Source organism: Strix uralensis, chromosome 4, assembly GCF_047716275.1.
Source record: "Strix uralensis isolate ZFMK-TIS-50842 chromosome 4, bStrUra1, whole genome shotgun sequence".
Classification (NCBI taxonomy): Eukaryota; Metazoa; Chordata; class Aves; order Strigiformes; family Strigidae; genus Strix; species Strix uralensis.
This window is the reverse complement of record NC_133975.1, coordinates 3,117,230-3,131,404: the sequence shown is the minus strand read 5'-3', so window position 1 is coordinate 3,131,404 and position 14,175 is coordinate 3,117,230. Positions and strand designations below refer to the sequence as shown.

At 47.4% G+C, this 14,175-nt stretch overlaps 1 protein-coding gene across 6 annotated transcripts in view; it reads right to left on the bottom strand.

Moving 5' to 3' along the window:
* SLC4A11 (solute carrier family 4 member 11) overlaps nt 1-14,175 on the bottom strand; it is a 93,579-nt gene that overhangs the window by 58,208 nt on the left and 21,196 nt on the right. For 4 of the 6 annotated variants that reach the window (XM_074865427.1, XM_074865429.1, XM_074865431.1 and 1 more), the window contains exon 3: nt 10,062-10,214. In XM_074865427.1, the coding sequence (XP_074721528.1) occupies nt 10,062-10,214 (153 nt within the window). Of the gene's footprint in view, nt 1-10,061; nt 10,215-10,296; nt 11,047-11,296; nt 11,416-14,175 lie in introns of those variants that run through there. The other 2 variants (XM_074865433.1, XM_074865432.1) reach the window with 2 other exon arrangements.

Genomic DNA, 14,175 nt, shown 5'->3' with positions numbered 1-14,175 from the left:
AGGAACCAAGCAGAAGGCTCAGAACAAGGTGAAGTATCACTCTCTTGGCAGAGGATGATCTCTAGAGAAAAGCAGAGATTCAATTTTTACAACATTTCCCATTTTGGAAGTGTGAACCAAGTGCAGAAGCAGCCTTTGGCATTATCTGATCAGCTGGGGGTTATGTCGTGCAGCTTTTTTTTTTTTCTCAGATTCCCTATGTATTCTTACTCTTCACTTCTCCCCCCACCCCCTGCCTCCTCCCAAAAAATATCTAACTCCTAATCCTTTAGGTAATCATTTAATCCGATGTTGTTTGATAGATTGAGGCTAAGATTGCATGAGTCACACTCGTTTGGAAACCATTCTTGTCCTCGTTAAGAGTCAACAATAGCACCGAGGCACTTCCAAGGGAGCGGGCTGCGAGAGATCACACACAGTGACTTGAAGACGAGCACATTAATGTCCTGTCAACTCACCACGCTGCCTCTATAAATCTAAGTGTAAAGCAACAGAGCTCTTGGGAAAGAAAACTGCTGTTTAGAGACTATTAAATGTCACTTAATATGCAGCTGAGATACAGGGATGGGGTACCCGGGAATTTCCCAGTTCAAACTTCCAAACACCAACATTAACATTTTCTTACAGTATCTATGAAACAATTTTTGGAGTATAAGCTAAACAAATAACACCCAGTTGTTTCTGCCACAAGCCCACTCCATACTGCTTGCATTCAAGGCAGCTTCTCTGTAGCATCACTAGTACCACAGGTACTGTTTCTGCATACTTCTCCTTAAGTCCTCATCTTCACACTCCAAAAAACCCACAAGACTGAAACATGTGAACAGTTTTTATTTAAATGAGTGACAGCATGGAAAAAACCCACTGGAGACCAAGAACTTTTCCAAAGGCCAAGCTGTGGAAAAGTACAGAGATGCAACACAGAGTTACAGCTGTTCAGATGAGGTTTTTGCTTCCTTTACAGATCTGGACGTCCAAATCCTAACCTATACGAACCACCACAGCCCCATTTCACAGGCTGACCACACGCACAGGCACCTTCAAGCCCAGTCCTACTACTCTCCAAAAAATAAGCTGACTGAGGATGCAATTCGCACAAACACACCAGAACTCCAAAGAAGCAATTATTTTTCGCACACAGAAAGCTGATTTAACCAAAACCATCCCTGATCAAACAGGAATTCCTGTCCACAGTGGGGTTAACAGGCTGCAACTCAGACTGGGAACAGAGTTGACTGCAGTAGAGAAAAGGATTGCCTTCATCTCCCACTGAACAAAATAAGAGCGTTCAAAGGCTTTGGTTTCATCACCCAACTTCTCCCAAAGTTCACTTGGATACTGCACATGTGATTAAAAGCATTCACTTAACTAGACAAGTCTGCTGGTGCAACAGTCCCAATTATTACTGCTTTTGACACGTCTTTTGGAAAACACAAGCTGTTTCATCTATAAAATGCTATTTATTATTAAAAAGCAAGCACCCAAATAAACCAGAAACATCAAGCGTTTTCCCCAGGCTCTTACATTTGTAGTTCTCCAACGTTCACTTACTCAATTTACAGTCTAATTACACATGCAAAAGTATGCTGGAAGATTTGGAAGCCATAAATATTCATTGAGGAGAAAACATGTTTTGGTTTTTCTGCTCTTGCAAGAAATAGTTCTAGAGAGACAAAAAAATACCCACAACCCCAAACAATAGCAAGCACGTGCTAAAAAAGAGATATCTGCATATCTGCAGTTTGTCCTTACGGATGTATGCAAACGCAACAGAAATTCATGTTGTCCTTTTATCATGCAGCAACTCTTTGTTTCTCTTATCAGTTTCAAGTGTGTATCAATCTTCTCTGCTGACAGCTCTCTCAGGTACTCAGCTCAGAGGAGCACCAAGTGCTGCTTTATCAACACAAGCAAAAACATCTAATTACATCTGTTGGACCAGGATCTTTCCAACTTCTCGGAAAAGCTGCTCTGGGTACAGAGGTGACGCTTCAGAAGGCCCAGAGCCTCATTCATCACATCATCCAAGCAACACACCATTCAGACTTGATCCAGGGAAAGGAGATAGCTGGATGTGGCCATCCAAGTTCTGGGCTGTTGTCTTAAAGGCCCACTGAAGTGCTATAACATTACTTAGGGATAGCAGCAAATCCACTGGAACATGAAAAATCAGGGGAAAAATGGTGTTCCCAAGTGCTCTTCTGCCTGGCTTATAAACCACCCATTTACTTACTGCGAGGAAATCCACTAGGCAATGTGGGATAAAACACTGCATGAGGTTGCCCACGACACATCCATTGGGAGATAGCTTGGCTAAAGCCCAAAACCAACCACCACCAGCCTGCCACCCATTTTCAGAATCACACAGAATCATTCAGATTGGAAAAGCCCCTCGGGATCATCAAGTCCAACCCTCAGCCCGACTCTACAAAGTTCTCCCCTACCCCACATCCCCCCACAGCTCATCCAAACGGCCCTTAAACACACCCAGGGATGGGGACTCCACCCTCTCCCTGGGCAGCCTATTCCACTGTCTGACCACTCTTTCTGGGAAACATTTTTTCCTAATGTCCAGTCTGAACCTCCCCTGTTTCTCCTCCTTCACGGCACTACCACTGCTTCTCTCCAGTTATGGGGGAGATGAAAAGATGCAACACCCTTGACCCTTGCACCTCCATGGAGGAGCCCTTCCTGGGGACAAAACAGATACAGAAAACCATGGATTCACCCTCTACTGACAAGGAAGAAGCTACCCATCAATCAGTTGTGTCCCACAACCAGGAGTAATAACTAGATTTCACACCTGAATATCAGGATTAAGCATACTTCAGTGGAAGAAGAGGTCAAGGCCACGTAAAATTTTCATTTCTATTTTTGTGGTCCTCCTTGCTGGACAAAGCAGGCTACAAAAGTTTATTTTCAGTGAGCTAGCTAGCTACAGGCATTATTGTCTCTATCCTCACACGTAGTTAAAGGAGAGCTGCCAGGGGTGGCTAAGCTTATCTGTTAGGCTGTGCTCCAGGTTCTGCCCAGGGGAAAACCAAGAAGTCAGCAACGCATCTCCGACATCCCCTGGCAGCCACATCAAGGCAACACGCATATCCCGAATTTCTAGGATGCACGCACACAAGCACACGGCATTACTGACTACAAGCAACTCGCTGGGAGTTCGCTTCAGTTTTAGCGACACTGATGAATTACCAACATTAGAGTTACACTTGTTGCCTCGTGTCAGCACATTCAGAGCCCTGCCACGGCACTGTGGCATGCCTCCATTTTTTATTTACCACCATTTGCAGAAGAACAGGACCCATCCAGCTTCGACATGAATAAGGAGATTTATGCTTGGAAGCAAGAAATTTCTTTGCTATACTCCAAAGCCATTTCATCCCAGCTGCCCTTTACATAACATCCCCGATAACAACCCAGAGAAATGAGATCCCTACTTGCTTCCCCTCTGCCCCGTTTAGATAATGACATCTATGCAAAGACAACCCTGAAAACAAACCCATGAAAGTCATATGCCAAAGTTTAAGGCTTTTCACCTTCTGCCTTAAGAGATCTTCTTTCACTTAAGATCCCTTTTCCATCCCTTCCCTTGTACAGGTCCCCAGTGCTGCCCTTAACACCTGAGGAGACCCAAAAGTCTTTGGAGCAAAGACACCACTGGATGTCCACAGCATCTTAAGATCACATTTTTCTTTGGGATAAAGGAGTGAAAATTGGAGATCAGGAACCTTTTGGCTGTGCAGGTGTCAGTGCATGTTACTTTAGATCTATACGCACTCCCCAGTGCATCTGCATGGTAAACAGGCTAATAAATCAGAGTAGAATACTAACATTAGCACTTCCATGGCTTTCTCAGAAAAATATCAAGGATCTGGTCTAAGTGGAAGCATTTAAGGTTTGGGGTTTTTTATTGTAAAAAAGCTATTTTATCTGGGCTTTCTTCAGGGGTCTGAGCAAATCTAAGCCTCCACCACTTGTGTTGAACCACACTGCAAGCAGCAAAAACTGTTCTGCTTTTAGATTCTGTTGCCTTAAAAAAAACCCAAACAAATAAAAACACATCAGCACATGGCATGACAAGAGCTTGTTCGGAGCAGCGGCAATACCTCTAACTCATCACTGGTAGTGAGGGATTGCACAAGCAGGATCTCAAGGGAATCCTTTGCTTTGATGTCCTGCCATGGCTGTGCTAAGTCTGGACTCGTCTCCATCAGACTTGGGTAATTTTGGTTAAATACTGCTAGATAAATAATTGTGCCCCAACTATCCCACATTCCCACAATAGGGTGGTGGGCTGAGCTGCAGCAGAAAGGATGAATCCAGCTGATTTGAGGCTGCTTAAACCAACACCCAGATTAAAGGCAGGTGGGAGTAAGGAACTAGCTGCAAGTTTCTGCAATAGGTTTTGTCATAAAAACGTGCATTTTTCCATGCCAACTGGAGGGACAGGCTGGTCAAAGTCCCAGGGGAAGCTGCCCCAAAGCAAACACGAGGTGAAGCACCTAAAAGGGAGAATCTGATACCTTTGTACAGAACCACCCACACTACCCAAACCCCCCCGCACCTTCCTTGGCTTCGTAAGCACCGCTTTGAAAACACCCTCATCAGGAAATTTGGAGAGAGGCTGTCTCCCCCCCTACCCCCCCGCCACACAATCTAACTTTCCATTAGATTATAGGAAGCTTCAGGAGCCCAACATCCCACGCTGACATCAAACTGCTAAAACAGGAGTTATCAGATGGAACGCGTGGGTCAGCATTGTGCCTCGAGACATAAAAAGGACCTTGGTATTAATGTGAGGAAATGTGACTATTGTGTGCAGAATGATACCCATTCAGGCCCAGACCACTTGTCTCTGGACGCTACTCTCTCTGGAATATCCTTGGCGCCAGCATCTAGCATTTCTCCTCATCCCCTTAAAGAAAAAAGTCACCTCAGCAGGGGCTGGGCCATGAGTTAGAGCACCGTGTTTTGCTCGGAGCAGCAGCGGCGGGCGCGCACGTGCGAGCCTCTGGAGCGGATTACAGGAAACTGTTGATTCTCCCTATCTAGGAATGATCAATTGTCCAGAGAGCGGAACAGGCTTTAATTTTTCATGAAGCGTAAATTGTGTTCCGTTATTTCCCCCCCCACACCCCAACAAAGCCACATCCTGCTTTCCGATTGGCTTTTCACTGCCATCAGGATTTTGCCTTCTTCCCCCTCCAAAAAAACTGCTTCAGGCACCTCTCTGCAGCTAAACCCACCAGTATGAGCATCAGCTGTTAAGTGGCAATGCATATTGCAAAAATTGAGCAGCTACAGCTCCACAAATCCCTGATAAATTGTGCCCAAGTTTAGGAAAAAATCCTGTGCAAACCCCTCTACTGCAATCTGTGGGAAGGAGAAGGTGAATTGTCTTAAATATCCAAGCTGCAAAAATGAGATCCAAACAATGAAAATATTTGCCTGGCTGATTTAAGGGAGCTGCCAAGCAGATAAGGACACTGTGACCGACAGCAAGGCTGTGGCCCCGCAAACTTCCCAGACCCACTGCAACAAGTGAGGCTTGCATTGCCTGTCCAGCAAACTTTAAGGCTCATCCTAAACTAAATTACTGTACTCATTTGCAGGGATTTATTTCCGAGCGTGCTGCAGATAAAGCAGCAAGTGGTTGAATTACCTAGTTTGATGTTTCTGTGACAGGCTGAAGGGATGCGGGTACGTACACCTGCAGCCCAGGCTCCAGAGGGACTTATGGAAAAGCCCAAATATAAAATACATAGAGACAGTCAAATTCACATCCAGAGAGCACTAAGACAGAAGGATCCATACACTTCTAGCTCGGTGAGAGAACAGGAAAGCAGTTGTAAAGCCATGTATGAGCCTGCAAGTCACTGGACGGCTAACCTGGTAGCTATGAAATAAAGCAGGGCTTATCGCACAACGGTCTGGAGAAGAAAGATGTCCCCTCCAACTGCACACCAAACTCACTGATGCTCTTCATCCTCTCTGGCACAAATTCCCATGAAACAGAGCATCAAGCTGGATTTTCCACCTGGAGCACAGGAGAGGCAACATCGCTGTTCCTGTGCTGGGGCCTCCCTCTCTCCACCTCAGGCAAAGGTGTTGAGGAAAAGGGACTTCATCTGGGACAGGAATGCAGTACTGACTCCTGCAAAAACACATGCAGCGGGGCACAGACCTAACATTTTACTTGTACATATTTATTCTGACTTCAGAACAAGTCTCAGTCTCTAAAAACCATCCTGATCTTCCCCCCCCAAAATGCAGATCCCAGGTCCAAAAGCATCCAACTTCACATAAAGACCCACCTTCATGCTGGATCTACTAACATTTGCTGAAAACAGAAGTCTTGCCACCAAAACCTAAGCTAGAAGGATGAGAGACAGAAGAGAATAAAAAAAGCCTTTTATCAGCTACTGCAAGGAAGCAATAAAACACCAGGAGAAAGGACCGAAGTGTCAGGACTGAGCAGCATTTTAGTGCCTAGGCATCTGCACTGATTTGGGCTCAATATTTCATGCAAGAGCAGCCAGTATTAATTAAAAATGAGATAGGCCATACCTTAAACCCTAAATTTCTTCAAGCTATCCTGCTTTATATGTATATCTGTGCACACAGCCCAGCATTTTATGACAATGGTTAATTGCTGGAATTTTATAGGCCATGCTATGTTTTGTTGGCTCAACGCTGAATCCCACACAATGATCTTTTTAAAACAGAATTATAGTAAAGTGCATCCAATTATGCTTATAGCAAGTTGTACATCCATCATATGGAGATTAACAGCTTGACAGGATGATGGCAGAGCTGTCACCACGTTTGTAATTCCACTTACATTGCCTGCCAGCACCCAGACCCTGGGGTATTAACTCGTCCCCTCCCCAGATGGGATTTTTGGATCTTTTATCCCTACACTGAGGTGAGCAGCAACCTCACAGCAGCTCACCAGAAAAGGTCTCCAGCAGGACAGAATTTGGACACCACATTCAGTCAAGAGACCAAATGGTGACGACCAGAACACGCACACAGAGACTCACAGGTATCACAGAGCAGCTATTTATCTTATTTCAAGTCACCTTAGAGGTTTTTCCTGCTGGAGATTGAGCAAATCTATTTTATGCAGCAAGAGCATCTGACACCAGGGAGCAAGTCAACACAGGCAGCACCAGAGAGCCCTCTCTGCAGAAGATAGCCCATGCTCAGTCTCTCTCTGGTCAGGCAGCAACTGCCCAAGCCCCAGCAAGTGTTGCAATGGGTAGCATGACACAAGAGGGCAATACCGAGCCCTCTGGCACAAGGAAGCCAGCCTTTCAGCTCAACGAAGGTTTCAACCAGCTTGGAGAAAGCAAAAAAATGAGATGGAGACAGAAAGATGTCATTCCCACACGTGCCTCTCCTCTGTGTTTAAATAGGACTAGAGGACCTTGTAGGATCACGGTGCACTAGCTCCCTTGGGGGTTGGAAATGAGGTGTTTGGGGGATCTTGCATTGCCTGGACAAAACCTGCTTTTTCCCCCCCCCTTTCTTGTCAGCTTCTCTTGCTGGAGACAAGCACCGCAAGTGCTCAGCTCCACAGTTTTGTTCCAGGAACAGAAAGCCCGAGTGTAAAACAAAACTCCCAGAGAGTGGCAGCAATGCAAGGGCATTTCTGAAAAGTGTCCCCTTGCAGAGTTGAACAAGGAACAGTACACTCCCAGCCATACCTCGGCCGTGGCATAGTTAAACCTCACTTCTGGAAGGAACTTAGGAAGCTTGTGAAGAGGGTGTTTTTTTCAGCAGTTCAGGCTACTTTCATTAGAAGAGCTTGAAGGGGCTCATCTCAGTCCCTTTCAACCACCTGAGAAGTCAGCTTTCCAGGAGGATCAGCTATACACTCTGCAGCCAGAGACTGATTTAGCATGCATAAAATCCACTCTGGAAGATGCTTCAGTAATACCATCTCTGACAAAGAGCTGACAGTCTAGATGACTCAAACACCTGGAGTCTGAGGAATCCTATGCCTGACAGCCAAAATTCAGGTTCTTTATCTGGACCACTTCCAAGTTGTCATGGAAAAAAAGAAAAATCAAATCTCACACCTGCCCTTATTGAAAGTCTGGACTTCTGTTCTTCCTGAAGCCCATTTTTAAAACCTCTATCCTTGCACTTGAAAGGGGACTCCAGCACATCAGAAGTCCATTTTTCCTTAAAAATTCTAAACATCTCAGCTGAAGAAAAAGCATATAACTAATACCATCACAAACATCAGCGCTTGAGGGAAATAAGGAAGCCTTTTTTGTCCTGTTTTGAATGGAAGGGAAAACACTTATAAAAAGCCCAGGAGAACACACAAGGAAAGTCAGCTTCTTCAGACACAGAAGAATCCACAGCACTTGCATTCCTCATCCCCGAACAATGCACCCCACGGCATTAAGCCCAGACTTGTCATAGCACAGTACAGTTCCCCTTAAATCTTTCAATTAAGATGGTATTTGTAAAATTGCAGGCTTGAAAATTGCTAGATATTATTCTTAAGTTGAAGTCACCGCTCCAATTCAAAAAGTAAGACTTCAAGGTAGTCAAGCGGAGGTCTGGGCCATGACTGTTCTGCATCACTGTTTCCAGTAATTCCTCTGTATAGAACAACTGGGACTTGCTTGTATTCTGAAAGTAACTTAAAGCAAACCTAAAGGACTCTCCGATACTGTGACATCAAGGATAATCCAGAGCCCTTGCATTTAATCTCCAAAATAGTCAGTGCCCACACAGGCAGGCTCCAGGATGCCTCCACCCGCTGGAATGAAACCCAGGCTGCTGCCATGTCCCAGAGCTGCATTTTCCTAGGCAGGTAGCATGAAAGCCAGGTTTTGCTAGCCCTCCTCCTTCACCATTTAGCATGTACATTACAGAGGATTTTAAAATGGTGTGCTAAAGGCAAAAGCAACCTGTAGAGCAATCTAGGGAATTTATTCCTTCATAGCAAGCACGTGAGATATCTTCACAATTTGTGTTAAGTAGGCTGTTTAGAAGTCCCCTCCACCTTGCTCCCCATATGGGGCAAGGCTTCTAAAGGGTGCCGGCTTGGCAGGGAGTACACAAAGAGCATAGTTTTGGGGCAGACGTGTCCATCTACAACATAACTGCACAACCACCACCTTCATGGCCACTTGGCCCATACGAGCCAAGCCACCACTCCAAGCTGACACCGTGACTCCCCGAGGCTAGAAGCCCCAGGGGTGCGTTTTGCTAGGGGGTTCATCCTCAGCACCACAGGCACCACTGCTGGCAAACACCATCCTCCTCCCCTGCGTGAAGCTGCCTTGAAGCTGGCTGAGATCCTACTAAAGCATATTTGGGGGAACTCAGAGCTTGGGCCCTCACCTGGAACAGGTACTTTGTATTTATAAAGAGAACACAAGACACAACAGCACTTCACTGTACCAGACACAGCTGCATGCAGTGGGGGCCTGATCTCCATCAGAGGTGTCTAACAGGCTGGTTTTCTCCTCATTTTTGCTACCTGCCTCAATACAGCAGGTGTATGGATTGCTTGCCTCCATCCAGGATGATTAAACCCAAAAGGCACATGTCCAACCCCAGAAGTCCCTCTACACTCTTTCTTCCCTTACCCAGCTCCTGTGGAGAGCAGCAACTGACCCAGGTGATCCACAGCTCCAACTCACCTCCGGCATCTCAATTAAAACATGATCAAAAAACCCTCCAAAACCTCTGGGAAGCCACAGAGCCATGACTGAATTATCTACAGTGACTACACACACCAAAACCCATGATTTCTCACTTGAAATGGCTCTCCTTCAGCGACCAGGCCACAGGAGTGAGAGCAATGGCAAGGCCCCAGGCCCCAAACTTGATGACTTTTTTTAAAAAAAAAAAAAGAAAGTGGGGGGGAGGTGAAAAAGGAGTCAGGACACTTTACATGGATGGCTGAACACCTGCTCAGCAGCCAGACTTTTATTAGATTTTCTAGAAATCGCTCCAAAATTCCACAGCGAGGAACGACCGCACCTCGCAGCCCTGTTTCGGGGTGGTGGGGGGGACACACTCACCGGTGGCGTTCGGTGGCACCTCCAAGTTGACGTTGACGAAGAAGCGGATGCTGTCCCCTGAGACGATGGAGGAGTTCACGGCGTCGAAGAGCTCCTCTCCCCCCGTCTCCTCCTTGGCCTCGCAGCCATCGTCCGTGTCGCACTTGAGGTACCCTGCCAACGAGACAGGGAGGGCGGTTAGCGGGGCCGTAGGCTGTGCCGGGGCCCAGAGCCGCCGGGGCACAGGCATACCCACCGATCATGGCCGCCGAGGGCTGCAGCGAGGCCTCAGCAGCACCCAGGGCCTTGTGAGGGGCTTCTTTATGCCCTCCTCTGGTGAGGGCTGAAAATTATAAGCAATCTGCTCCGGCACATTTCAGGTTGGCCTCAGGTGTGTGTCCAAAGGGCCACTGCAGAGCCTGGCCGGGCAACACCACGGGCTTCACACGCTGGCCTGCTCGCCACAGTCAACGGCATGAGCGGTAAATCCAAAGGGGATACACTTTGATCCTCTCAGGTCAAAAAAACAGAATAAAACCTGGACTGTAAGCGATAAAAAACACAAAACAGCGACCCAGAAGCAAGAGCTGCACCACAGCCCCAGCCCACCCTACAGCCAACGCGCTCATCAGCTCAAGTCACCAGCAGCGCAGCCGTTCCACTTGCGATTCAGCAATTTGAAACTGAGGGGGTGAAAAAAAAAAAAGGTTTCCAAGGAGACACCCGATACAGATAGACAGACCCGCAGCTCCCCAGGGGGCAGAGGAGCAGGTCACAGGAGGTGGCAGCACCGAGAAAGCGAGACAAGTTTCTTAATTACAGCGGACAAGTCCTTAGCCTTTTGCAATGCTTCTAATTAGAGTTTAACCTAGCCTCACTCAACAGCAAGCTGGTTCACTGCAACGTTTTATTACGAAGCAGCTGGAGGACTCTTGTGGCATGCTCGTGTATCATATTTAATTAGGAGAATTAGGGACATTATAGAATGTCAATTTTTATATTACCAGGATTATTCAGCAGCTTCTACCCATCTTCTGACAAGTCTTTTATGCCTAATTTGAAGCAGGAGGGATATATTTCATTAGCTTGCTTTAGGCACTACAGCAAAATGAAAAGCGTGAGCTTCAAGGCGGACACTTGAATGGAAACTAAAATATTGATGACTTTTTTTAAAGCCTCATATAAGCAAACGTAGAGGCAGCAGCAGCTGAAAGCAGCGCACATGGTCTCAGAGGGATCTCGAGCTGACAGCTCACCACCGCAAAATACAAGCCCCGAGCAGGGAGGCCACAAACAGGAACTCGGCGACGCAGGACAGCGGCTGCAGCGCTTCCTGCCGCGAGCAACGTGCTGACGGGCGCTCGGCATCTCCCCAGGAGGGCTCGGAGGGTGCAGGGGCTTCAGGCCTTCAGGTGACTTCTAAGCTGCTTATCCAAGGTGTGGGAAAACCGACAAAAAACTCAGATTAATCCCCCTCCTGATCTCCGCCTCCTCCATCTACCTGTGTGATGGGACTGATTCACATTTATTCTTATCAGAACTGCTCTGAAGGCTTCAAAAAGCATCCAAGGTGCTGCTGTCCCCATCCAGACAGCCAGCAAAACGCACTAAGGGTGCGTCCTCTGCTGCTGGTGGAGCTTAGGCAGCTGTTTCCATCTCTGCACAATGTTAACTTGTCCAAAGACAAACAAAAGAAAAGTGAGGTGAGGAAAGTATAGGAAACACCTGAACACAACACCCGAAGTATCACAGCACTGTGGACACCACCAGGTATGAAATATCTGCACAAGGGCTGGCCTGGATTGAGGGGCAGCCAGTGTCCTGGAGGTGTGACAACAGCCAGAGTGCCTGCTGGCATCAGAAGTACTACAAAGCCCCATGCAAGCATCTCAATCCCAAACAAAGTGCTAAACTTGGGGTTTGGTTCCTACAAAACACATGATAGACATCATAACCTCTCCTCAGCAAAGCAGAGCACCCACCAGTGCTGACAGCCCCACCCCGGTGCCAGGAGAGCTTGGGCAGCCCTGCAAAGCAAAACTCAGCCTGGGGTAGCCTCAAATCCATGATATCCTGGCTTTTTCATCTCAGTCATATCCAGGATTGCAGCCCCAGGGAAGTTGTCACAAGAAGTTTGTGCTTCTCCATCCTTCCCACTCAGTGGGTCAGATGAGAGGCATGCAGGGGCAAGATGGTTTCAGGACACAGCTCAGAACGTGGTTGAGTTTTTCCCTACTATCCTAATGCAATTAAGACACAGATGGGTAAATGGGTAAGAGTATTTATTCACCCCCCAAGGCCACTGAAGCTGCCTTGGTAAGAGCACAGCAGCAGTGGGCCCTGAAAGCAGAGAGGGCTGGAGACAGGAGAGAAGCAGCACAGGAGCTGGAAGAAGGGCAAGGGTGGAGTAGGATCAGAGGGTTGGGCAGAGGTCAGCAAGGACTCTGGCAAGGGAAGCATCCTCTGTTCCTCCCTCTTTAGGGGAGGAAAGAGCAGAACAAAAGGCAGCCGAGCCTCGCGTCCCTTGGGCAAGGGACGGACAAAACACTCCGTTTGCAAATAATCCCAAACCTGGGTTGTACAGGAACTGCACTCCCAGGCAGGTGTCTGCTTTGTCACTAAACCACCTCAAGGCTTCAAATCACTCCTGTTTTGAATCCTTCAGCCTATTAGTCTGCCAGACATTTTAAAACATGAGCACCTTACGCCTGTCAAATGCAGGGTCACCTTGAGGTGAGATGATGAGCTGTGTGTGTGGCAGATGTACCTTCCCTTCCCTCTAAGCATGGCTCAATAGCTGCCTCCAGCCCTGGCAGCTGTTTTCCACCCCATCGCCTGATGATCAGAGTGCCACCCCTGCTGCTTGAAGGGCAGCAGATGCCACAAGCAACAACAGAAGCTGTTCAGCTCCTCTGAAAGTTTGATCGGTGTTTTGCAGAAGTTCGGAGCAGGGTCTGATATGGCTGTTGCACAGTTTGTGTAAATATCAATCAGGTTTTCACATGGAAGCACAGTCTCAGTAACACTTTATAGCCTGTGCTATAGCAGTTGTTTCAGTGAGGTGGAGGGCAGAGTTAGACACCTTTGCATACCACCTCAGATTAGCTGGGAAGAGTTTAAGATCTCCAAAGTGGTGCTCCCCCCATCTCTATCACTGCAGACGGCCACCTTCATATGAAGGCAGCATTTGCTGAAGTGCCATGAGCTACATGACAGGGTGAGTCAGACCTCTGAGCACAGGAAGTGCCACTTCAGCCTGAAATATGGTCTAAAAGCACTAGAGGAAAGAGATTTTGCTGAGTAGGAGGCTAGAGTCAGGAACTGAGTTAAGGCTGGCTGAGAAGATCAGTGCAGCCCTCCTGCACCTTGAAGAACACTTTGCAGACAGGACGATTCCCCTCGGTCCACCCTGCAGAACTCATTTCACAGCAAAGAGAAACGGAAGAGCATGAAAAGTGCATGAGGCCAGAGACAGCAAGCACCATCCTTCAGTGCTGCGGGAACAAAATCCACTCCTCACCTTGTGCAGCCATAAGTGGCAGATGCCTTGACCCTAATAAGTCTTTCGGTATCTCAGCACATCATGTGCATTTTGTGCTGAGAAAAAGAAGAAAATTGCAGTTTCTCTAGCCATTCCCCTCTAAAGCATCACCCATTCCCCTGCACCTCATGCCTGGTCCAGGTCTGCCTTACTCCAGTATCTCAATATCCATCCCCAGCCTTCTCTCCTTACTCCCATAATCTTCTCGGATCCACTTCATCTCCCCAGTCCTGCTGCTATCAACCCTCTCACAGCTCTGACAAGGTGCCTGCCCTGCAGCTAGTTTGCTTTTGAGCTGAGTTTTAAGAGCCCAGGGCTCTGTCAGGAAAAGCAGTGAACTGAGCCGCAGCAATCGGAGATAGCATTACCTCTCCTACCACTGCTTCAGCAGCACCTAGCAGCTTCACCTTGGGTAATAAAATCAGCATAGTAGTAGTTAGCTGGAAGCACAACTCCAGCTACATCATATATGTTCCCTAGAAAAGCTTACTTGCTCTGTGGGAGCAGTACTCACAGCCCAAGGGCTGCAGACTTCTCTGAGAAAACCAAAATCTTAATCATCAAACCCAGATCATCTCCCTTTCCTGGGAGAAA